This window comes from Arachis ipaensis, chromosome B7 (assembly GCF_059453495.1).
Source record: "Arachis ipaensis isolate K30076 ecotype BB chromosome B7, ASM5945349v1, whole genome shotgun sequence".
Taxonomy (NCBI): Eukaryota; Viridiplantae; Streptophyta; class Magnoliopsida; order Fabales; family Fabaceae; genus Arachis; species Arachis ipaensis.
Window position 1 is genome coordinate 107,272,383 of NC_142442.1, and position 27,381 is coordinate 107,299,763.

Consider the following 27,381-nt stretch of genomic DNA (forward strand, 5'->3'; position numbering starts at 1 on the left):
GTAGAATCGAGTTCATTATCTTCAATAATCATCAACTTCTTTATTTGTTAGGTCAACATTGAAGTTTTTACGCTCTGATTTGAGAAGGTTTCGATTGTAAATGGTTTTGGATTTTTAAAAAATATTTAAATCGGAAGATGGAACGGTTTTGCAGTTTAGAATGATGGTAAAAGAAAATATTTTGGTTTGGGGAAAACAAAAACTATAACGCATGCTAATTGAATTGTGGGTTAGTGGAGTGCGTGTGCATCAGTTTTTTTCCGAGAGTGTTTTTAGTTGTTGACTTGTTGTAGTTAGGCTAATTTGATTGAATTTCACTGTCAAGAAGATTTATACGTATAACATTAATGAAATAAATAATGTCGTCACTGTTAAGATTAAACCTCTTCTATTGCAATAATTCACGATTAAACTTATTTGAATAAATAAATTTAGGAAAAATATAGATAAATAATGAAAATATTAAACAATGTAAATAATAGATATATCAGATGTTCATTTTATTAGCGTACGATGATTATTTTAATATTAAAATTTAGATGATTAATTTAAAAATGTAGTGTATTTTTATTTAATTGATGGTTGTTCATATTGTTCAACAACACAAATTAATATGAGAATTGTTTTTCTTTTAGAAACCCACTTAACTAGTCAATTCCTTTGCTTACAAATATATATCACTACTTTGCGTTGAAGTGACCACGAGACTGTGACAGGAGACCGATGGTTACTTTGGTGCGGCAACTAACTAAGAAAGCCAAATCAAATATCAATTAGAATATAATCAATCTACTTTGCTTGTCTTTGTCATCGTCCACTGTGCTACGAAGAAAGTTCTTTATCCGCATACCCGATATGGCAAGTTAGCTATACCTATGTTATTGCTCTTATATATCCCTGATGTGAGTATATACCATCCCCACCACTTCTCCGTTTACAAGCAACAACCTCATTAATTTGGAGACACGAAAAACAAAGGAGAAAGAAGCTAGAAAAGAAGATTGAGATGGGAAGGGGTAAGATAGAGATCAAGAGGATCGAGAACTCAAGCAACAGGCAAGTCACCTACTCAAAGAGAAAGAATGGGATCCTGAAGAAGGCAAAGGAAATCACTGTTCTATGTGATGCTCAGGTTTCCCTAATCATCTTTGCTGCTTCTGGGAAGATGCATGACTATATCAGCCCTTCCACCACGTAAGGGTTTCTATTTTCTTCTTCTTTGTATCACTCTTTGGCAAAGGGATCAAAACTGCAACAAAATAACATCTTTTATTTTGATCTTGAAACTCACCTCTTTCTCTCCCCGTTTATGGTTTCGCATCTCTTTTTTTCGGTTAAGGTTAATTGACATCCTGGAGAGATACCACAAGACCTCTGGTAAGAGACTCTGGGATGCCAAGCATGAGGTTGGTTCTCATCCGTTGTTTCCTTTCTTTGTTGATTTAATGTGTTGTTATCTCTCGCTTTTTTTTTTTACTTTTGAAGACATATCTGTTTTGATGTTGCTTTGTCCAAAAGAAAATGATATGATATTTTGCTAAAAATGTGCTAGAAAGCATGAACTACGAATTTTGTGTGTAGATCTATATTTAAGATCTATATTTGTCTAATTATAATAGTTTTTTTTTTATTATAAAAGATAAATAGGAACAACAAGAAATGTAACTTCTATGAATAGATCTGATAATAAAATATTGTTTCACATGCTTTCTTTTCCTTACAAAAGAATGAAAGAGTTGAATATATAGAAATTTAAGATTTTAACTCTAAAATCAGCATAGTCAAATCCACTAATAAATACTAAATAGTAATAGGCTAATAGCTTTCTTTTTTGAGGATTTCTAATTATTTTCTATAGCAGTTGAACTCTATTATTTTTTCCTTATTTTGATAGTAAAAAAATTATTGTTGAATTTCTAAAATTAATGTTTTTTGTTGAACTCACAGAACCTAAACAGTGAAATAGAAAGAATTAAGAAAGAGAATGACGGCATGCAAATTGAACTCAGGTATACAACTCTAATAGAGCTTAATATTCAAGAATTTTTACACTTTCGTCTCTCATTTGATCTCTTTACCTCACTAATGAATGCATTTCAGGCACTTGAAAGGGGAGGATATCAACTCACTTAACTACAAGGAGCTGATGGGCTTAGAGGAGGCCTTAGAAAATGGTCTCCAAAGTATCCGAGAGAAACAGGCATAAATCTTCATATTCCAAATTTTTAAGATTTTTTTTTTTGTTTATTTTTAGTTGAGGCATCTTATAACAATAACTATAATAATTTGAGTTTTTTTAACAATTATTTTTTGAACAAATTTAACTGTTTTTATTCATTTTTTCTCAAAAAAGATAGTGAGATTATAACATAAAAAAAAAAGTTATATAATATATATAATTAAATAAATAATACAAAGTTTAGTTTCTAAAATTTTGAGTGCTCATAAAAATTTGTTAACTTTTAAAAATGACTAAATTGATTTCTAAATTCATAAATTGTGAATATCAATCTATCTCTAATTTAAAATGCTTAAATAAAATATTAAAATGTCAACATGAATCATGATATTGGCAAATAAAAAATGGTATGGTTAATATTTTAATATAATTAAATTAGTGTCTTAAATTAATTAATTATATTTATTTTGTTTAATTATTTTTTTGTTAATATAGAGACTAAAATAATAAATATTAAATAAGATAAAATTTGACTTTTTTTTATTTCTGTAATATTACTTTTAACTAATTTAAAATACCTATTTAATTGTAATAAAGTCTTAGACATGCCATACTGATGGAGATGCTATACGATTTGAGATGCTATAATATAACACTTTATATTAGTATTATGTGAATGATAGTTGAATTAAAAAAATAAAAATTCACTATTTATAAATTTAAGGATCAATTTGGTTGTTTTTGAAAGTTAATGACTATTTTGACAATCACTAAAAATTTTAGTTACAAAACTAAGTATTACTTCTATAATTAAATTGGATAATTTATCTATAATAGCCACTATATATAATTAAAATTATATACATGATCCTAAGTTATTATGTTGTAGCATGATGCATGGTTATTTTGGAACAGGATTCGAAAGGAAATCTAGACACCAAAATATTTTAATTTCCTTTATTATTAATAATAACGATGTAACTTTAATTTCGTAAATACAAAAGATAAATTTTTGTAAAATCATATAAAAATATAAAATTGGATTTGTAAAATATTTTAATTAAACTAGAGTTAAATAAGAGTATAAAATGTTAAATACAAAAATATAGTATATGACTTTTAATTAACAAAATATATTTATGCTTTCAATAAATTTATAATTTGTAGTCTCTTTCACATCTATATATATAGTGTCTAGTGTGCATGGCAAAATAAAGGCCCAAAACCAACAAGCAATATCGTTGATAAAAAAACTTTTGTATTTCTTATTTCTTTGCAGATGGAAGTGTACAGGATGTTCAGGAGAAATGTATGTGCATCAACGAACTCTCTTTTATTTGTTTTATTTGTTTACAAGTTGCAAAAGGAACTATTAACTTCAATTTTTCTGCACATATTGCTGACCATCATCAGGACAAGATCTTGGAGGAGGAAAACAGGGAACTTAATTTTATCCTGGTACCACCTTGATACTTTACGTACTCACTGATTAATTAACATATTCAATATTCTGCCCCATATCAAAGGATTCCAATCTCACATTTTTTAAGAATAAACTATCAAAATAATAGTTAAAATTTTATATTACTGACAAAAATAATTTTAAAAAATACAAACAATAAATAAGTTTTTAAAAGATTTAAAAATGTAACAAAAAAATTACATATTAAATATATATTCTAAATATAAATTTTAGAGATTATATTTTGATACAATAAGGTAGCTAAAAGATGATATCGATAAAACAACTTTTAATGATTTGAAAATGCGATAAAATAACTAATAAATATTATATTTTTTACAAGTGACAAAAAAAATGTTCGTTTTTAACAAACGACTTATCCATTTGATCCGAATTTTTGTGGTAATATTTGAATAAATATTTAAAAGATATGCACACAAAAAATTCGGAGCAAAATTTGATCTCTAATTTTTTTTTTTTTGAAAAAAATTAGTAATTCACAATAAAAAATATTTTAAAAAATTCACTTGACATAAAATTACCAACTTCTAAGAATAAAAAGAACTTGTTTTTTTAATAAGTTATACAGAAATTGAATCAAAATATAAATTTTAAAGCTTTTTTAGAATATATATTTAATATTTAGTTATTTTTGTCACATTTTTAAATTTTTCAAAAATTTATTTGTTGTTAACATCTTTTAGGGTTATTTTTGTCAGCAATGTAAACTTTTAGAAATTATTTTAATAGTTTACTCTTAAAAAAATAAATTATTTTCATTCCTAAAATTTGAAAATTTTATCTTTAAGTGATTTTTTTTAGAAAAATTTCTATTGTGAATTACTAAAATTTTTTGAGGAATAAAAAAAGGTCTAGAAATTAAATTTTACTCCAAAATTTTTTATGCACCTTTTAAATATTTATTCAAATGTTGTTACAAAAATTCAAATCTAAAATTGATAAGTTCTTGCTAAATACAAAAGCTCTTTTGTCACTTATAAAAAATATAATATTTATTGATTATTTTTATCACATTTTTAAATCATTCAAGAGTTTATTTAACGTTCATATTTTTAAAGGTTATTTTTCTCAGCGATATAAACTTTTCGAATACTATTTTAATTATTTATCCTATTTTATAATATGTTAAAGTATTTTTTTGTCATTGAAAATTTTTTAAAAAATTTCAAAAATCATAAATCCTAAATTCTAATTATAAAATTATGAATGCAACACATGTTGATAAATACCTGATACAAGTATAAAATAAGAAAATACTACGTAATCAATAAAATTTATTATTTTTTATTAACAAAACTAAATTTTTAACCCTAAATACTAAATTTTAAATTTTAATAGTATAAAACTAAAATATTGACTAAAATTAATAAAAAAAATTAGCTCCTAACATTTCTATAAAATATATTTGTTATCTTTTAATTTGCTTAATTCCTATTACAATAATATCACTTGAAATAAATGTTTTGGCAATACAGTATATGATATATAATAAAGTAATTATTTAATAAAATTTTAATATAACAATCTAAATAATTTATAAAATAGTATAAAATAAATTTTAATTATTTTATATTTTTATGTTGTAGTTAAAAATATTATTTTAATATAATTTTTTAATATTATGAAAATTTTATTGCATGATAATGGTTGATCTTAATAAATAAAAAAGATTTATATTTTTTGTATTTATATTTATTATTTGAAAATAAAAAAATTATGTTTTTTATTTAAAACATTATATATTAAAAGATATTTATTTATTTATGTATTAGTGATGTCTAATATGTTCTATATTTATTATAGTGTATCAATATTTTTTTTATAGTAACTTTTGATTTATATTTATATTTAAGGCACGATTAGATCGCTTTCTTTAGAAAGATATTTGTTTCCACACTTAGTTGCTGTAGGGTTGATGACAATACTCTCCCAGGATACAATGAAACCTAAGAATTTCTTAATTAGCAATAGTAAGAAATTCTCAACTCTCTTGAATAAAGAAAATCTCTTAATGATTGAGTAATTTGTACACTTAATACATCATTTCTGAAATAGTGAACAAGGACTTATTTATACATATTGCACATAGTAATTATGATTGGTTACGTATACAAATGGTTGTGTCTTTTCTATTGCCAATAGATACAATGTTTTGAATATACACAACTCTTAAAGAGTTGTGTCCCTTTAGCCAATAGACACAATATTTTGAACATACACAATCTTTAAAAGGTTGTGTCCCTTCAACCAAATGGTACTAAACGGTTAGTAACCATTTATTAATATTAATAATATTAATAATAATATCAATAATATTAATAATATTAATTAATCAAATTTGTAAATACCCTTCAATCCCCCACTATTTACAAAATTTAAATATCATACAAGTATATGCATAAAGAATGTGTCACTAAGATTAAACATTCTTTTAGTGTAAATTTTAAAGTTCTAACGAAATAATAGGTGTCTAATCGATTAAACCTATACTCCATATGCTAGTACCAAAATCACACACATTACTTATACCCTCCAAGTTCAAGAGTTTACAATTTTAAGCACTTATATAGCCTTGTGCTCATCCTGGTTTCATGAATATTTACGAGAATAAAACCTCTAAAATTCTCGATTAGAGCGGCACCACTCTTATATTCATATAGGTGGAATCTTTTGATAGATAATATTATCATTCCATTAAGAGTTTAAACTCACCCTCCTAATTTATTATAAATAGCACTAAATCCTATACCTTAGTGCTCCAATTGCTAAATAACTTGTTATTACCCATTAAACCTTGAAACTAGTGGTCTACTAGAATAAGGTTGGGTTCCCATCATTTAGCAATAATAGGTTTTAATCCCATTTTAGCAGTAGTTTCTTTGATTTTATCCCTTGACAAACCTTTAGTCAAAGGGTCTGCTAAATTTCCTTGAGATCTTATATAAGTAATGGTAATTACACCATCATCTATTAGTTGCCTCACAAACTCATGTCTCAAACTTATATGTCTAGACTTTCCATTATAAACCTTGTTATATGCTCGAGACATGGTTGATTTACTATCACAGAAGATTGAAATGGCTGTCGTTTGCTGTGGCCACAGCTTTATATCATATAACAAATTTCTTAACCATTCCGCTTCTTTACCTGCGGCTGATAAAGCTACAAACTCAGCCTCCATAGTAGAATGTGTAATACATGTTTGTTTCTTTGAGGCCCAACTTATTGCTCCACCACCTATGGTGAAAATCCATCCTGAAGTGGATTTGTTATCACTAAGATTTGTAATCCAACTTGCGTCGGAATAACCTTCTAAAACTGCGGGATAATCACTATAATGTAATCCCAAGTTTATGATTTTCTTAAGATAACCAAGAACTCTTGTTATAGCTTTCCAATGTTGATTGCTAGGCTTTCCTGTAAACCTTGATAATTTGCACACAGCAAATGCTATATCAGGTCTAGTACAATGCATTGTATACATTAAACTTCCTATAGCACTAGCATATTCTAATTGTGCTATAGGTCTTCCCATGTTTCCTTCTAATTTAAGATTAGGATCATACGGCGTATTGGATTCTTTAATTGTGAGATGATCAAACTTTTCCAATACCTTTTTAATATAATGAGATTGACTTAAAATAAAGCCAACTTCATTCTTATGCACTTTTATGCCTAATATTGTATCAACTTCATTCAAATTCTTCATCTTGAATTTAGAAGTTAGATACTCCTTCGTTATACGAATTCCTTCTAAATTTGTTCCGATGATCAACATATCATCAACATATAAACAAATAATTACTCCATAATCTTTAGTAAATTTTGAGTAAATACATTTATCCGCACTATTATGTGAGAAGCCATTTGATAACACCACTGAATCAAACTTCTCATGCCATTGTTTAGGCGCTTGTTTTAGTCCATACAAAGACTTAATTAATTTGCAAACTTTCTTTTCATTTCCGGGTAGCACATAGCCTTCCGGTTGCTCCATATAAATTTCTTCATTAAGATCTCCATTTAAAAAAGCCGTTTTAACATCCATTTGATGTATATGAAGCTTATGTATAGATGCTAATGCTATAAGAGCCCTAATAGAAGTCATTCTTGCCACAGGTGCGTAGGTATCAAAATAGTCTAGACCTTCTTGTTGTCTAAACCCCTTGGCCACTAACCTTGCTTTAAAGGTTTGTAATGAACCATCAGTGTTATACTTTCTTCTAAATACCCACTTACATCCTATAGGCTTTGATCCTGGAGGCAAATCAACCAAGACCCAAGTATTGTTAGATAATATTGAGTCCATTTCATCGTTTATTGCTTCTTTCCAAAAAGCAGAATCCCTTGAAGCCATAGCCTCTTTGAACGTTTGAGGATCACCCTCTATGTTCATCACAATAGGAATCTTGTTTGTTACAGAATTCCTAGTTCCTTCTACCAAAAAGTTGATAGCCTGAGAAGAAATAAAATCTGGACCCAAGTCCTTTTCTTTTCTTACTCTCAAGCTCTTCCTTGGTTCAATCAACTCTTTGTCGTTTAGACGTTTATTATTTTGATTATTTATTTCTTGTGAAATATTAGTATCATTTTGGAGATACTCTGAATTAGAAGTTGAATTATTGATAAATTTATTTTCAATAAATTCTACTTCTCTTGATTCAACAACTACATTAGACACTAAGTCTAATATTCTATATGCTTTAGAATTTTGAGCATATCCTATAAAAGCGCCTTTTATGGCTCTTGGCCCCAATTTGGTTCTCTTTTGATCAGGAACTCGATAAAAGGCTAAACACCCCCACACTTTAAGATAATTTAAATTAGGTTTCCTTCCTTTCCAAATTTCATAAGGAGAAACCTTTCTATGTCTTGATGGTATCCTATTATGGATATGACATGATGTCAATAATGTTTCACCCCACAAATTGTAAGGCAATTTTGCATTTAGTAACATTGAATTAACCATATCCACTAAGGTACGGTTTTTCCTTTCCGCCAAACCATTTTGTTGTGGAGTATATGGAGCGGAAGATTCATGCACAATACCATGTAATTCACAAAAGTGATCAAATTCATTAGAAAAATATTCTCCACCTCGATCACTACGAAAAACTTTTATTTTCTTATTATGCATATTTTCTACTTCCATTTTATATTTCTTAAACATTTCAAAAGCTTCATCTTTATTTCTAAGCAAATACACATAAGTAAATCTAGAACAATCATCAATGAAGGTTATAAAGTATCTTTTTCCTCCTCTAGTAATATTGCCATTTAGTTCACAAATATCACTATGAATCAATTCTAATAAATGTGTATTTCTTTCAACCTTAGGAAAAGGTTTCTTAGTAATTTTGGATTGTATGCAAATATCACATTTCTTATTAAAATCCTTGTTACTAAGATCAATATAGTTATTCTTTTGCATATATTCAATTGATTTGTAATTTAAGTGTGCTAATCTACTATGCCATAAATTACAAGAATCAACAACATACAAGGAAACATTCACTTTATTAATACTAAGTTTAAACATGCCTTCAGTACAATATCCTTTTCCTATGAATACATCATTCTTAAGCAAGATCACTTTATCGGATTCCATTACAACTTTGAATCCTTTCTTACACAAGAGACTAACAGAAACTAAATTTTTTCTCAAATCTGGAACATGAAGTACATTTATTAAACTTAATTTCTTTCCAGATGTAAAATTTAATTCCACACTTCCTTGACCATAAACTTTGGCTGAGTTATCATTGCCCATCAAGACTTCTCTATTGTTCACTTCTTCATATGTTTTGAATTGGTTGCGATCATTGCAAACGTGAACAGTAGCCCCAGAATCTAACCACCACTCAAGTGATTTTCCTTGTGTTGCTATGTTGACTTCTGTAACCATGCTAATATGCATGTTTTGTACTTTTTCTACAACCATAGTAATTAGATCCTTCTCTTCCACTAAGTTGGTCTTTGATGCTTCCTTTTTCAGAAGTCTACATTCTTTGATATAATGTCCTTTCTTGTGACAATGATAACACTCTCTTTGTCTCTTCTTATCTTGCTTTGAATCTTTAGAGAACTTTCTTTTCTTCTTATTGATGTTATTTTCATCAATATGATTCACTTTAGAACTTTGAGAAAGATACACAGCATCACGTTTTCGAGTTTCCTCCTCTATACGTATATGCCTTAGTAATTTCTCAATTGTGAAGTCCTCACCAAGATGTAAAAGTTTCTTCCTATAACCATTCCAAGATGAAGGAAATTTTGAAATAATTGCTCCAACTTGTAATGATTCAGGGATCACCACTTGTAGATCACGAAGTCTACTTACAAGGATTTGTAATTCATGAATTTGATCCATGATAGGCATAGTATCATTCATAATAAATTCAAAATATTTCATCATGATAAACTTATCTGTTCCTTGTCGTTCGGTATTGTACTTTTCTTCCAAAGACTTCCAAATCTCTAATGGTGATTGAATTGACATGTAGAGATCATAGAGTCGGTCGGATAAAGTGTTGAGGATATGACCTCGACATGCGAAAGTATTTTCATCACGTTTCTTCTTCAATTGAATGATCTTTTCTTTCTCTTCCGGTGTGATGTTTTCAGCGGCATCGGCAATTGGTGTAGTCTTTGGGTCAATCACATATGCAAGATTGAGAACCGAAAGAAGAAACATCATCTTGTCTTTTCAACGGTTGAAGTTCGTTCCATCAGAGCGATCTAATTTGACAAACTCTTGATTCATGACCTTGAACGTAGTGTTTTGATCTTGTGCCATCTTCAAGAAATATCTCTCTAAAATTGTTGGGTATATGAGTATGAGAAGATGACAAAATTTTATATTTATGTAGTGGTTTCAAGGCACGATTAGATCGCTTTCTTTAGAGAGATATTTGTCCCCACACTTAGTTGCTATATGGTTGATGACAATACTCTCCCAGGATACAATGAAACCTAAGAATTTCTTAATTAGCAATAGTAAGAAATTCTCAACTCTCTTGAACAAAGAAAATCTCTTAATGGTTGAGTAATTTGTACACTTAGTACATCATTTCTGAAATAGTGAACAAGGACTTATTTATACATATTGCACATAGCAATTATGATTGGTTACGTATACAAATAGTTGTGTCTTTTCTATTGCCAATAGAAACAATGTTTTAAATATGCACAACTCTTAAAGAGTTGTGTCCCTTTAGCTAATAGACACAATGTTTTGAACATACGCAATCCTTAAAAGATTGTGTTCCTTCAACCAAATGGTACTAAACGGTTAATAACCGTTTATTAATTTTAATAATAATATTAATAATATTAATAATATTAATTAATCAAATTTGTAAATACCCTTCATAAAGATAAATAGTAGTATTCCAATTCTCATAATCATTGATATTTATATTAAAAAATTCATATGATTTAGATTGAGTTGGCAAACATTGCATTGGTATATATTTTGGAAAGTCCACAAAATTTTACATCTGGTCTTTTCTTTCTCCGGTTTGAAATGGTTCAAAATCTCGTATTTGTGCAGTTAGTATTTTTGCATTGCAAAGATTTCAGCCTTTTTATTTGTCAAGCCATATATTATAGAGTAAACTGAGCCGTGCTATGTCACAATGTTTGAAACAAACGAAACAAGCAAATATGCAACTAGTATATGATAAATAAAATAGTCCCGCTAAAGAGTTAATGGAGTATTTATACAATATGTATAATGGACTGTTTATTTAGCCCAATATAAATTAAAAATGAAAATTACCGACAAAATAATAAATTTAAAAACTCTTATTCAGCATCAAATTTTAAATTTCAAATTCTCCAATTTCAAATTTTAAATTTTTAAAAAATTCAGTTAGTTATTTCAAAAAATAAATCTTCCAATACTCTCTTCTTTTTCAACTGGCGGCCACCCCACCTTCATCAATAATCATCTCATTTCACCGACGCTACTTGGCTTGTCACACGCCACTCGCCCTTAACAAAAATAACCATCCACTTAAGGATAAAAATAATCATCTGCATACCTAATGAATTGAACATCTAACATATTTTAATTAGATATAACTAAACTCAATCCAATCAAAATAATCATCTACATAAAAATAAAATAACCATCCGCATACCTACTAAAATGACCATCCTAAATTGACCATTAAAATAGAAGAAGAAGATGAATAAACAGAAGAAACTATTATTGTGGTGAAACATAATTTTAAAGGACTAGTCATGACACAAGCGGCACTGTTGTGAAGTATAGGGCTCAAATCATGAAAGAAGCTAACCATGCTTGGATCCGAAGAAGAAGAAGTGCATGGTGGTATCATCGGTGAGAAGAGGCTTGAAGGAATAGGAGAAAGCGAAGCCGTTTCGGAAGAGAGGCACGAAAACAGCGGCAGCAACGTTAGGTTAAGTGTCGGAGGGCGAGGCGCATCGGGTTGACCAGCGGAGGCGAGGACGGTGTCGGTGGGAGGATGCGGCGGCTTCAGTATAGCCGGCAAGAAATTCAATAACGCGAGGTGAGAACCGGAGAAGATAACGGTGAGTTTTGGACGTATATTGGAGATTACGGTAACATTAGAAATAACCGTACATAGTGTAATGGATTTAAATACTAATCTTAATTTTCAAATTTTGAAATTTAAAATTAAATAATTAATTAATGATATAATTTTTAATTTTAATTTTACCTTTTTTTAATTTATTGTACACAATTAATATTAATTCCCAATACTTTCTCAAATAAAATTTATTATTTTTTATTAATATTTAGTCGATATTTTATATCATAATTTATTAATTTTAAATTATAAATATTAATTATAAACTTTAATAATATAAAAATAAAATATTAATTAATATTAATAAAAAATATTAATTTTTTAATATTTCTTTTAATGAATATTCAATTTTAGTAACTGTCATTTCCATACTGATTTTTAGTTATATTAAAAAATATACTATAAATCTCATATATATATATAATTATTTTTTCTAATAATTTCCCCTAAATTTAAATAACTATCAATTATATATATTGTTTATTAACAAGTATTGTTTATTATATGCTATTAGAAATGTAACACTATCATAATAATAATAATAATAAAAATAATAATAGTTATTAAAGAATAAAAATTATCACTGACTATCCTACTTATTCGGATCCAAAATATCAAGTGCAAAACAAAATTTGAATGATGACATATCCTATTTAACATTATTGGTTTCTCATACACAATGAAAATTTTCTCAAAAAAATAGAAGACGAGTTTTGTTTTGAGATGATTGCGAATCTATGATTTCAATTTTTTTATTTCTGCTATATAATTTTATGCCATTAGTGTATAAAAATTAAAATTACTTATATTTAAAATAAATTTAAAAAAAAGTTGACTAACATTAATTTAAATAAAGGATAAAAATAAAAAAAATATTAATTATCTAACATACACATTTAATGAAAAATTAGAAGAAAAAATAGAATAAAAATATATAATATATTGAATATTATATTCAAACATTTTATTTTCAAATTAAAAAATTATATATGTATGTATGTAGATAAAGATGTTTGAGGTATTTGAATTTGTCTCTTTTCTCTACACATTATGTTTGCATCTTTTTTTTAAAAATATATAAAAAAATTGATTATATTAGATTTACACTAAATCAGCTATTAAATTTAGTTATCAATATAGAATACACATTAAAACATAAAATATACAATAAAAATAAATTAAATTATACATGTATTTATACATAAATATATAATGATTAATTTTAGTGTCTAAATAGTATATATATATGGTTTGAATTAATTACATATATAAAATACTTGTTTTCAAACATTTAAATCAATAAAAAATTTACTTAATGTAATGCTTATGGAAAATAATTTTGAGAAACCTAATTATTTTATTTGTAGTCCAAAAAGAAATTACTTTTGTTTCTAAAAACTAAAAAGTCGTTTAGGTTTGATGTTTGAATATTAATAGTAATCATTGGTAATACATAACAGGGAGCTAAGTATATGATACATGATAATAAAAAGAAGGGTTAAGTACTTTTTTCGTCCCTAAGGTCTTGGCTCAAAATTAAAATCATTTCCGACCTTTTTTTTTTATTAAGATCATCCTCAACGTTATAAAATATTATAAAATCATCCTTTTGTCCATTAATAACATTGTTCAGACAATTTTACTCTTAAACAAAAATTAAAAAAACCATACCCTTAATATACACCAGATCTGGTTCCTCCATATTCGTCTCCCTTTTCACGCCACACTCCTTCACTTCCATGCGGTGCAGAGAAGATCAAGTCCATCCACTATCGGAGCCGCCATGGCCTAGGAGATCGGCGGCGAAGATGGCGTAGCCCCAGGTGGCAAAGTTGATGCAGATCTTCTGAAAGAGCCAACCGGTGTCGAAGCCGTATCCATGGGTCATATGGGAGGAAGCTCTGGGAGGTGCAGCACTCCTCCTCGGGCATGTGGCCAGAAGTTAGGGGTACCTCCGCTTTCTCTGCTGCCATTATTGTTTGCCTCAATTATCGAGTCACTACAATTAAGAAGAATGCTGAGGCAATAGGTGGCGGTGGGTCCCTTCTCCTTTGCTTCCTCCTCATCCTCACATGGATCTCCTTTACCATCCACCATTCCGCTTCTTTCTCCTCCGTTCGCATCCAATGCTTTTCGTCGCCACTAATGGAATTAGCCTGCGATGCCAATAGAGATGGGAAGAAAGGAAAGCAAAATTGGAAGGAGAAAAGAAAGGAGGGATCAACAGGGAGATGGTCTGCCATGAGAGATGTCCTCGCCACAAACAGCCAAACTGTGTACCTGCGGTTAACTTGGTCAAATAACTAGTTTGTTATTTTTTGAATTTCAGCCAAACCTCTGTTCCCTCTTCTCTTCCTTTTTTTCGAAGAACATAAACATCATTTTTTTAATTTATGTGGTTGCTGATTTTAGATCTAAAGTTGCGATTGATGATTGTTGAATTTTTTTAAATCTAAAATTTCTGATGATTTATTTTGTGGATGTTGCTGTTTATTTTTGTGGTTGTTGTTGCTGCTGAATTTGCTATTGTGAATTTGCTAAATTTGTTGTTTGCTGAAGTTCGTTGTTGCTGTTGTTGAAGGAGAGAAGAAGAATTGTGATTTTTGGGTGGGGGAGGGAGAGGAAGGGGGGAATTCGAAGAGAATAGGAGGAAGGGAATGGGTAAGGAAGAGACATCGGGGGTGGGGTGGAGGGAGGGGCGTTTTTGTTTTTGTTTATTATTTTTATTAATTATTAAAGGTAATTTAGTCAAAAAATTAAAATTGAGGTAGAAAAGGACGATTTTATAACGTTTTGTAACGTTGAGGATGATTTTAATAAGAAAAAAAGGTCGGGGACGATTTTGATTTTGACCCAAGACCTTGGGGACGAAAAAAGTAGTTAACCCTAAAAAGAACAATTAACAAATGAATTATAATGTACCACACATACACACACGTATATATACTAAAAATAAAGAGTCCCAAAACAGAAAATGAGACATATGTTCAACAATAAAAGAAGAAATGTCAAAGAAGCTCATCTAACAAATTTTATAATTGTGTTCATGCAATTATGAAATCATATAAAGGGAGCAAGAAGCTCCCTCAGGTACGTTACACACTAATAACCCTCATTTATACTTCTTAGATCCATTCTGATTTGAGCGTCAGAGTGTCTTTACAGGTACCACTCACCATCGTTCTAAAAGTCCGATCACGTCATCATTAAGACCGGCGAGTCCCTGATCCTTCCCTCAACCCGTACCAATGAAGTCTCGTACATTGACACCATTTGTGGGGACTGGCCAAGCCTTGGGAGAATGACGGACAAACTCGATGACCAGTTCTCAAACCACCACCACGAACCAAACCTGCTGAATTCCCCAACCACTCACGAACCGCAGAACCATGGTTACCCCTCCCCCCTCCCCAAGGGGGGATAACCAGCATCGTTCACACGCAGCCAACCAATAATCAGTAACCACGAGTGGATGAACGCCGATCTGGCAAACCCAGGACAATCGACGGCTTGGGAGAGCAAGCGTACCAGATTATCCAAGAGCTACACTAGCGAGTATAGAGTTTGGAAGGCTAGGTCACCTCTAAAGCACGGTACCAACCGGAACGTACCAGCGAAGCAATCTCCCAGACCATTTTGCGGAGAGACACAAGGCATGAGAGATCGCCAAATCAATAACATGGTAGCCACCGAAAATACAGCAGGTCCTAAGAAGCCAAACGTCATCATGACAATGACGAAAGGAGATATCGGAGAGATCCAAGCGAAGAAAGAGCGAACACGTGATCATGGGAGCTACCCCATTCACTAAGAGAATCCTAAAGGCCAAGCTGCTGAAAGGCTTTGACAAACCGACTAACATGAAGTATGATGGTACCAAGGATCCATAGGAACACCTAACAGCCTTCGAGATCAGGATGAACCTAGAAGGGACGGCCGACAAAGTTCGGTGCAGGACTTTCTCGGTAACCCTAACTGGTCCAGCAATTAAGTGGTTCAATGCCATCCCAAATGGCTCCGTGTCCTGTTTCGACAACATCTCCAATAAATTCATGGCACAATTTACCACCAAGATCGCAAAAGCAAAGCACCCAATCAGCCTACTTAGAGTCACACAACGATTAGACGAACCCACAAGGAAGTACTTTGACAAGTTTAATGACGTGTGCCTGACAGTCGATAGGCTAACAGACTCCATGGCCAGAGTATGCCTGACCAATGGGCTCATGAATGAAGATTTCTGGAAATACCTCACGACCAAACCGGTCTGGACTATGGATGAAATCCAGAATATCACGAGGGAGTACATAAACGACGAAGAGGCAAGTCATGTCATGGCAGGCAATAAGCTGCACCACGGTAACCCGGCACCTCGATATAACCCACCACCCAAAGAAACCCCAAAGGAGAATTTCAAAACCGCCGTGCCCAACTAGCCTTCCAAAGTGGGAAAATTCACGAACTACACCCCCTACTGGCCCCGATCACAGAGAGCTACCATCAGATAGTAGAGAGGGGCATCCTCCCAAATGCCAGACAATTAAAAGAAAAAATAGGCAGCAACAAAAGCCTGTATTGCGACTACCATAGAGGATACGGACACAAGACTCAAGACTTTTTCAACCTCAAAGACGCCCTAGAACAAGTCATCCAACACAGCAAACTCTCCGAGTTTGCCATAATTATTTGAGACCCCAAGAAGGTTGAAAGAGAGAGGTCACCAGAGTGGGAAGGATGAAATCCCAGAATGGTGAGACTGGCGCACCGCGAAAGCCCAGAAATTGACCCAAATAATAGTAAATGTTGTCAAAGAGAAAGATGCATCTGAAAAATCCAAATCCGCATTGAAAAAGGATATCCGGGTGCTATCCGTAAAGAACAAAGATGAACTCCCTTCCTTCCAACAACGATAGCGTTCTCCCCGACGATTGCCAAAATGGCACTTCGGCCGAAGATGCCCTCTTCGTCATCTCGGCCATAGTTGGAACCAGGTTAGTAAAACGCATACTGGTAAACACTGGAGCCGATTCCAATATCCTCTTTAGAGGAGCCTTTGACAAACTAGGACTCCGAAACAAAAACCTACAAAGTCATTATAACAGAATAATTGGACTCAAAGACATCTTTCTCAAGCCGGATGATTTTATAGTACTACCATCCACCATCAAAACTGGAAGCCAAAAGAAGATCATACTCTCTAAGTTCGCGTTTCTTAAGGACTCCATGGCTTACAACATCATCCTGGGAAGAAAGACAATCAATGACCTATCCGCCGCCATATTCACTAAGTTTCTAATCATGAAGTTCCAATTGGATGACAGAACCATAGGAACCATACTTGGTGATAGGGAAGTTGCAATGGAATGTGACAACACCAGCCTAGCTCTTTAGAAATGACCATGGATGCATGACAAGATGACCAACCCAGGCCAAAACTAGAGGGAGACATGGAAAAGCTACATATAGGGCGAACCAAGGATGAGTGCACCTTCATCAACAAGAACCTACCCTTTAACCTAAAAGGCAAACTCGCGGAGCTCCTTAAGGAAACAGGACCTCTTCGCCATCACTCCCGCCAACATGCCAGGGATAGACCCAAACCTGATATCTCATTGGCTAGCTGTAGACCCAAAGGCTAAGCCGATAGCTCAAAAAAGAAGGAAGATGTCTGCTGACCGAGCAACAAAAGTAAAAAAGCAAGTCAAGAGCTTACTCGAGGCTAGCTTCATTTGGGAACTCCCTTACGCGACTTGGCTGCGCTGTTGCTAAAAAAGGCAAACGGCGAATGGCGAATGTGCGTCGAACTACATGAACTTGAATAAAGCTTGCCTAAAGGACGCCTTTCCCCTGCCAAACATCGACGGACTGGCAGATGCCGCTCGGGACACCAATACTTCAACTTTATGAATGCATACTCGGGGTACAACCAAATACTCATGCACAGGCCAGATAAGGAGAAAACAGCATTCGTAACCCCCCGAAGGCACTTGCTACTAGACAGTCTTGCCCTTCAGATTGAAGAACACTGGGGCCACCTACCAAAGGCTTGTCACAAAAATCTTCAAAGGCTTCTCAGGAACCAAACTAGAGGTTAACATTGACGATATGCTGGCCAAAATAGAAACGGGCAAAGAGCTCATCGCTGATCAAAACTATATTGGGCACCTTAAGGAAATACCAGATGCGCCTCAACCCGGCCAAATGTGCATTCGGAATAGAGGCCGAAAAATTCTTGGGTTTCATGATCACTCAACGAAGAGTGGAAGAAAACCCGAAAAAAATGTTGGGCCATCCCCGAGATAAATGGTCTCACAAATATCAAGGACGTCCAAAGATTGACCAGACGACTTGTCGCCCTCTCATGCTTCCTCAGAGCCTCAGCTCAGAAGGCTATCCCCTTCTTCAAACTAATGAAAAAGGATATAATTTTTAAGTGAGAACAATACTACAAAGAGGTCTTCCAACACTTCAAAAAGGTGCTAGCAGAACCCCCTGTGCTTTCAAAGCCCAAAGCATGAGAAACGTTGTACCTTTACCTATCCACAATGGAGGAAGCACTAGCAGTGACGTTAATCCAGGAAGACGAATAGAAAACACAAGGGTCAATATACTTCATAAGTAAAGTGCTCAAGAATGCCGAGACGTGTTATTCCAGGCTCTAGAAACTCGCCTACGCATTACTCACGGCATCCCGACAGCTGTGACAATACTTTTAGAGCCACCCCATCACGATCCGAATTGATTAGGCTGTCAAGCAAGTCCTCTAAAAACCAGACTTGGTGGGGTGAATGCTTTCCTGGTCCGTGGAACCCTCCTAGTATGAAATCTGGTTCGAGCCCAGAAACGCGATCCAAGCTCAGGCCATGGTAGATTTCACTGCGGAGATGAACCTTTGAAGCGAAGCTCCCGAACTATGGAAAATCCATGTTGATGGCTCGTCATATAATAGCTTTGGCAGAGCGGGGATAATATTAGAGAACGAGAACGGGATCACCATCGAGCAATCAATTCGATACGACTTCTCGATTTCCAACAATCAAGCATAATATGAAACCTTTTTTGCCAGACTAATGTGTTAGCTAATGAAGTCAGCGCAAGAACACTGGAGTTCTACAATGATTCCAGATAGTTAATTCTCAAATAAACAGGGATTACCAAATACGGGACCCTCTGTTGCAACAATACCTATCCAAGTTTAAGGAGCTGGTCACCAAATTCGATAAAGTATCCATCTAGGACATCCCTAGAGAGAGGAACACAAGAGCCGACCTATTCTCAAAGCTAGAGAGCACCAAGTCGGTCTCAGGGAACTGCTCACTAATCTAAAAAGTCATTAAAGCACCATCCGTTGTGGCCACATCCTTGACAAACCTGACCTTGTCTAGTCAACAGTCATGGACCTTCCCGATCCTCAAGTACCTTACCAACAAGGACCTGCTCGAGGACCCAAAGGAAGCGAAACGTGTGAAGCGGGAAGCCACGAAATAGACCATGGTAGCAGAACAGTTGTATAAATGAGAAATGTCCCAACCGCTCCTCAAGTGCATAGAACCCAACGAAACAGACTATATACTTCGTGAAATTCATGAAAGATGTTGCAGCCATCATGTCAGAGGCAAAACCCTAGCTCAGAAGGTCATCCGAGCTAGATACTTCTGCCTTACGATCATCAGGGATGCCCTCCAGCTAGTCAAAAGCTGCAGGCAGTGTCAAGTGCATGTCGACCTCCACCAAGTAGCTCCTCATCAACTTAGTACGATATCGACATACCCACAATCATAACCATTCAATGCCAAAAGGTTTTTTGGAGACAAGTCATAACCCAATTCGGAATTCTAAATATCGTGATCTCAGATAACAGGACCCAATTCCCTGACAAGCATTTCAGGAAATTCCTAGAGGAACTCGGCATCTCACAGAAGTTCAGCTCGGTAGAATACCCACAGACCAACGGCTAAGTAGAAGCGGCCAACAAGATCATCCTAAAAGAGCTAAAGAAAAGACTAGACAAAGCCAAAGGATTACTGGCTGACGAGCTCAGTTCAGTGCTCTGGTCATACCGAACACCATCCCAAAGCTTGACCGGGAACCCCCTTTAGGATAACATACAAGCTAGAAGCCGTTCTTTCTGTGGAGATCATGGAAGCCATCCCTCGGAAGACTGTCAGAGGGCATGATGAAATGGCAGAACGAGACCTCGTAGATGAGGTTAGGAGCATAGCCCGCCTGCGAGAACTTGTCCTGAAATAAAGACTAAGCTTGAGGTACAACTGAGATGTCTTGAACCGAGAATTCAAGCAAGGGGACCTAGTTTTACGACGAAATAACATCGGCCCTCCCACACTAAGAGAAGGGAAACTAACTCTCAACCGGGAAGGACTCTACCAAGTTAAATCTGTAATCGGAAAGGGAGCCTACATATTGGAGCAGGTCAACAGCACCGAGATACCAAGGTCATGGAACACTACGAACATTCAGTGTTATTACCCATAAACAAGTTCTTTTGAGTCGACAACTTAGGTTTTTCTTTCAGTTTCAATTTTTCATTTTGTATTTTTGTATTGATTATCAAGTTCACATTTATTTGCTTTTCTTGGCACTCTTTCCTACCCAGACACAACGGGAGATTTTAACGAGGCCCAATTCTTTAATACAAAGCGCATTTAAAATAAAATCTCCCTTTTGAATTTTAACGTTTTTACCATAACAGATGGTACGAACAAGACAGCTACCACCAGAGTCTAATCAACCCAGAGGCCAATAAAATTGATATCCAAAGAAATAAAATAAAGCATACAATCCAGCCTACCAAGAGTCTACAAAATAGTTCATTACAAAACGGCCAAGAAAGGGCACCAAAGCAGTTTCAAGTCACCGACTAGACGGCTTACAAACATAAAAGAAAATTGTTTCACCAAAAATCAACCAATTATATATGCCAAATAAATGGCTTACAAACTTCAAAAATTTTAGCATGACAAAAAATAAACACAGAATTTCTCCCAATCCTTCACTGTCCGAAAGGCCCCCATGACTGACACATCAACATCGGGAGCCAACACCCAGACCTAGGCCTTAGTAGCATCCTCGGTAGCCGAAGTGGCATTCTTAGCATCACAGAGAAAGCTCTCCATATCCTTCTTTAGCTGAGTGACCTCGGTCTTGAAAGACTCCACTTTAGCAAGTGTAGAAGTATCCTCTGACTAAACCTTAGCAGCCCGCTTCCGCTCCTGTGCCAGCTAAGAAAGGAGCGAGGTCTCCCACTAGGAGAGACGGAGAATCTCAGAACTGGCATCCTCAGCACTTTTCACAGCCTTCACCTGAGCGTTCTCAGCAACCTCCAGCTGCTCCTTCAACTTACCGACCTCTGCCTGAGACTGTCGGAGCTTGCTGTCAAGAAAGAGGACCTGGGACAACATCGGCTCCACCTTCTGAACAATGGCCACCGAGCGAAGAAGGGCACGATATAGAGACGTTGCCTAAGCGGTGACATTGCAATCGTGAATGAATCCTCAGTGCCCAACAGCAGGTGTTGATCAATAAAGGTTGGGGCATTAAAACCCAGGTATATCACGGAAGCAACGACCACTCCTCCTCTAAATTCTCCCCGCTACTCCCCTCAACCGGCTTTTTCTGCTTCCTATCAGCGTTCGAAATAGTAATTTCCACGACCTCAATATCAGCACCGGCCACCTCCACCGCAGCTATCTCATGAGAGACTGTCTACGAGTCCGGCTGAGTCACAGATCAAGGAGTCAATGACGAAGTCCCATCACCCCCACTTCCAAAGTCATAGAGGAAAGCAACCTTCAACATGGCAAGAGTCATCTGCCCACCAGTCATCTCAACTAAAAAACACAACCAAAATGAAAATTTGATAAGTTATAAGCTTGTAAAGACTGGAAGTAAAAGCAAAACACAGTAAAAAAACCACCGACATAAGTACAATAATGTCCCGGAGGTTTAACGGCCTATCCCCAAATCGCCAGCAGAACATCGTCAATATCTTTATTTTCAGGAGACAGCCCTTCATAGGTAATCTTCATCAAATAAGATGAACCTGCGCGGAATTTTCAGTAAGTAGCAAATCAGTGCTCACCCTCCAAACTCAACTAGAAAGGGTGGTGTCCTCGAGTAGGACGGACCTTAAAATACTCCTCCTTAAACTCGTGGAAGGAATCTTTAAACAAACCAAACACCCGGCGATTTGGTTGAGTTCAGAAGGACACATCACCCTTTTTATGCTTTCCCTCTTTAATCGGGATATTGCACAAGAAAACTTCCACCCGAACAGGAAGCTCCAAATATTCATAAATAAACTCAAAAGTCCAAACTGCTGTCCAACTATTTGGGTGCAGCTGTGACGACTCCACCGAACATCGGTTCAAAAGGACCTGGACAAAGATGGAGAAAGGGAGCCACACCCCAACTTCGGGAACATGGGCTCATAAACCCACATCCAGTCAGCAACCAGTAGAGTCAGGGTTGATGTAGCAAACCCTTTCATCCTCCCAGGCGAGCGCCAACTCATACTGCCCCTCTGCATCACCGCCCCCACACACCGCACCCTCATCCCGAAGCTTTTGAAGGTCCTCCTCTATGAGCCGGGAAGGCGTACCCAACACATCGAAGGTCACCCAATAGAAATCATTGGGAACGCCTCTGGCCGGGTAAACGGAAACCCTAGCACCCTCCGCTCTCCGCCGAACCATACTATAACCAAAGGGGGCACTACCATCTTCCTGCTCCCTAAAAAAGGAAGAACACAAAATTCTATACTAAAATCTACCAAGCACCTAAAAACAACCCAAAAAATAGTGGTACCCCCTATTGTTCCTACCACTACTACACATAAATCACCCAACACATGAAGATAGCAAAAGTTATACAATGTACGAAATACCAAGATAAATACAAGCACCAACTTGTTTAGAAAACGAAGGGAAATGACAAAGAAGCACAAGCGCAGGAGAAATTCAACCCTAGTAGCCACCCTAAAGCGCAACAGAGAGCACTTTTTGAACAAAAGAAAGTGAGAGACGATAGAGAAAATGAAGGAGATAGAGGGGAGCAGTTATAAGTGAAAGGAAATATAGATTGAAGAAAATAGTGAGAAGCAGTTACAAGCAAAAAAAAAAAATAGAAACCCTCTGACAACGTCAAATGGAAACACGGAGGGACGAAGGGCAAAAAGGAAACAATCAAAACCTCTCTCCTCCCATTAAGTGTCATTACGACACATTGGAAATCACAACCGACAGACCCTACCATCGAGAAATGCAACAAACAAGTGATGGGACGTCTAAACGTTCTGAACACCCACGAATTTTCGACCTTGGCCAAAAGCACGGGGTAGCATTCCACCTTTCCACACGAGGTCCATGACCTCCGAAACCATGAAAAAATTAACTCAGTCAGCAATGAGATTAAGCATGCGTACTCTCCCAGTCTCGGGGCAACTGTTCCTGACCCGGTCATCGTGTCCCCCAAAATGGCAGAGTAACGACCCGGTTTCTCAGGTCGAGGCTCTCTCTGCGGCCCAAACTGGCCAAGAGATCGCAAATCTCTAACTAATAACATTCAAATTCGAATATCTCCCTTATCTTAGACAACAAGATAAGATGACAACACATAAAATAACAACACAAACTATATAAAGGGAGTAAGAGGCTTCAACAGGTAAGTTACATACTCATAACCCTCATTTATACCTCTTAGATTCATTCTGACTTGAGCGTCGAAGTGTCTTTGCAGGTTTCACCCCGCCACTCCAAAAATTCGATCACGTCATGACCAAGACGGGCAAATTCTTGATTCTTTCCTCAACCCGTACCAGCGAAGTTTCGTACACAATTTAACTAGTAGCAAAAAGTTTTATGTCGATTTCATAAACTTTATGCAAATTCTGTTATTTTACTTAATAAGTATATACTTTTTTAGGAAATAATTTTATTCTAGCACTTAAATAAAATAAAACTATTTTTAAGAAAAAGAAAAATTATGTTTACAATGATTTTTAATTAAATTTAAAAATTATTATTAAGAATTTTTTTATTTGACTCAAACTTTTATATGTTAAAGGAATTTACTTGATTTTTATTTAATTTTTATCTTTCTTATTAGATTAAAAAAAATAAGAGTAAAGTATCGTTTTTGTCCCCAACGTTTGGAGTAAGTCCCAAAGTTGTCCCTAACATTTCAATCGTCCTATTTAAGTCCCTAACGTTTCAAAACTGACTCAATGTTGTCCTGCCGTTAGGGATCCGGTAATAGAATTGACGGCGGGACAAAATTGAGACGATTTTGAAACGTTAGGGACTTAAATAGGACGAAAACGTTGGGGATAAAAATGATACATAGAAATAAATTCTAATTTTATCCTTCAATAAAATCATTTTTTTACTATACATAGTATTCAATTATTTTTTAATCGCATCTAAGTAAATTACACTTAATCATATTACTTTCATTTTAAATAAATTATTTTTTTTATAATTTTACTCTTAAAGATTTGTAGTTATCAAAAAATATTTGTAGAATGACTAGTATATAAACTTGTAGAAAAGAAAAAAATAATATATATACAATAAAATATAAATTATACCTTTTGTCTCTAATGTATCAAAATTTTTTAAAATTATAAAAAAATAAATTTATTTAAAATGAAAGTAATGTGATTAAGTGTAATTTATTTAGATGTAATTAAAAAATAATTGAATACTATGTTAAGTGAAAAATTAATATTATTGAAAGATAAAATTAAATTAAAATTTATTTTTATGTATCATTTTTGTCCCTAACGTTTTCGTCCTATTTAAGTCCCTAACGTTTTAAAATCATCTCAATTTTGTCCCGCCGTCAATTCTGTTAACGGATCCCTAATGGCAGGACAACATTGAGTCAATTTTGAACCGTTAGGGACTTAAATAGGACGATTGAAACGTTAGGAACCACTTTAGGACTTACTCCAAACGTTGGGGACAAAAACGATACTTTACTCAAAAAATAAAGATATAATTTACAGTAATATAAATTTATTATTTTTTATCATTTATTTTAAATTACTGTATGTGTTTTTATTTTTTAGCATATACTCAAAAAAATCTGAATAAAAAATAATCTTTGTTTATGAGACTTTACGAACATTCAAACAATATAACAAATCTCTACACATTTGCTCACCATCACCACCCACAGGACTATTAAAAATAAATAAAAACTATTAATCAGCTCCGCTAACACACTTGCAAGCTGCAGCTTCTCTTCAAGCTGCCTAAAAAATGCATAGCCTCTTTTAAGCTTTACTCATTTTTGTCTTTTTCTTCGTAATTGAAGCGCTATAATTGTCCTCTTTTATATAGCACAAAACAAAAATTCACGTATAACTTAATAGCACATGAAACATTGAAGTTTTGAAAAAAGTAAATGGCACATCTCAAATTTTTTCTATATGTATTTACAAATAATAATATTAGAGAACTATTAGGTGATTAGTATTATAGCAGTATCCAACTTTTAAAAACATTATAATTGAGTACAAATCACCTGTCTAAACACTGAACAAAATTCTTCATATTAAAAATAATTACATAATATCATTTTCACACTGACACATGTATATATATAAAATCGAAAAATATAAGCAGATAATAAAAATATTAAATAATGTGAACAATCAATATATAAGATGTTTAATATACTATGTATGCGGAGAGTTATTCTAATATTAAGATTTAGATGGATAATTTGAAAATGTAGTGTGTTTTTACTTTATTGAGTTAATTTTAAAGTCTATTGTTCACATTATTCATAAAAGCCATTGTCTGCTTAACAAAGTTGATATAAATATTAAGAGTGGTTTCGAGTAAAACCCATCCCTATACCATGCAGTAATAGAGATACTACTCCAAATATATTTGCAGTGTAAACTCAAACTTTGGGTAGCTAATAAATTTTGGACAGGCATTACCTTTCTGTAAATCTCTTTTACTATGTAATTCAACTATTACATTTCTGTCAATGAATTTGGCTCATTTACCTCTCGTACAGTGAAAAAGATAAAATCTCGCGCGCAATATCCTAATTCAAAAGAGTTACTATGCATTGTCAAATATGCACAGTAAATTTCCTTAAAAAATTCGGTGTTCAAATAACCAAATTACTATGGATACCATATTTTATTTTCACCTTCCTTTGGTTTCAAATTTTTTTAGCCTGGCTAGACTCCGTAGGATGTGCATGCATGGTCCATCTATCCACTTTTGGTGTAGAAAAGCATAGTATTTAGTTTTGTAGGTGGTGGTTATATTGTTTTTTGAAAGAGAAAGGAGGTGGTGTCCAAGTCACTGATTCCCTCATTATTCCCTCTCAGATTTTTTTTTCTTTTATATTATTATTTGGTTGTTTCAAGGTAGGTTGTGTATGCTTGCTGGTATTGGTAACAGTGGTTGTTGCTTAAGCGGAGTGGTGGTGGCAAAAATGGTATTGGAGATGATGTGGCAGCAATAATGATGATGGTAGTGCTGGGATTGGAAGAGGTGGTGGAATAATATTATTGAAAAATGTTTCATTTAAAAATTTTTGTTAATGATTTAATTGAAGGATGGTTTTGAAGCTATTGTAAATGCTAGGACGATTTTGGGAAAAAAATCTTGAAGATTATCTTGATTTTTATTTTAAGACTTCTTATATATCATTCTTATTAGAAGAGTAAAGAAATTAAACTTAGTATTTTTTATATTTGTTATCAGTATACACATTAATATATTTTTTTCTGGTACCTTTGCTACATTGCTTTCATCAGCAACAACGCGTGGCAGTGATGGAAGGTGCAAGGGAGATGGACGATGGATTTGATCAGGGCGTAAGAGATTTCAATTCTCAGATGCCTTTTGCCTTTCGCGTCCAGCCTATTCAGCCAAATCTTCAAGAGAGGATGTAAATTGTGGCTTCAATACTACCGTTTAAAGAACTGTCTTGCCCACAACTTTTGAATAAAAAAAAGTCTAGTCCTCATAATGTTGTAGTTTTTGTAATGTTGGAGATTGTTTGCTCTGTATTTTATTTTTAATGTTTTGTATTTGAATTTTATGAGAAAGAAAGTAAAAAGATAAAAAACAAAAATAGAAATTAATTTTTTA

The 27,381-nt window shown here is 33.8% G+C and overlaps 1 protein-coding gene across 2 annotated transcripts; it reads left to right on the forward strand.

The window, feature by feature from the left end:
• The first annotated feature begins 910 nt into the window (after nt 1-910).
• Nucleotides 911-27,381, forward strand: LOC107608483 (agamous-like MADS-box protein MADS9). Of its 2 annotated transcripts, XM_088494319.1 has the most exons (8): nt 911-1,194; nt 1,340-1,406; nt 1,948-2,009; nt 2,101-2,200; nt 3,459-3,488; nt 3,593-3,637; nt 26,686-26,778; nt 27,045-27,381. In XM_088494319.1, exons 1-8 carry the CDS (start codon nt 1,007-1,009, stop codon nt 27,180-27,182), a joined length of 723 nt encoding a protein of 240 aa, XP_088350445.1. In that variant the 5' UTR covers nt 911-1,006; the 3' UTR covers nt 27,183-27,381. The 2 variants fall into 2 exon arrangements, with proteins under 2 accessions (XP_088350445.1, XP_016165746.1); XM_016310260.3 differs by lacking the exon at nt 26,686-26,778 and having other exon boundaries at nt 912-1,194.

Bases quoted from the DNA above. Each gene is read 5' to 3' on its own strand.
- LOC107608483 (XM_088494319.1), top strand. From the start codon at position 1,007: ATGGGAAGGGGTAAGATAGAGATCAAGAGGATCGAGAACTCAAGCAAC. The intron at 2,201-3,458 runs GCATAAATCTTC...ATTTCTTTGCAG, and splicing joins AAAGTATCCGAGAGAAACAG to ATGGAAGTGTACAGGATGTT. The intron at 3,489-3,592 runs GTATGTGCATCA...GACCATCATCAG, and splicing joins ACAGGATGTTCAGGAGAAAT to GACAAGATCTTGGAGGAGGA.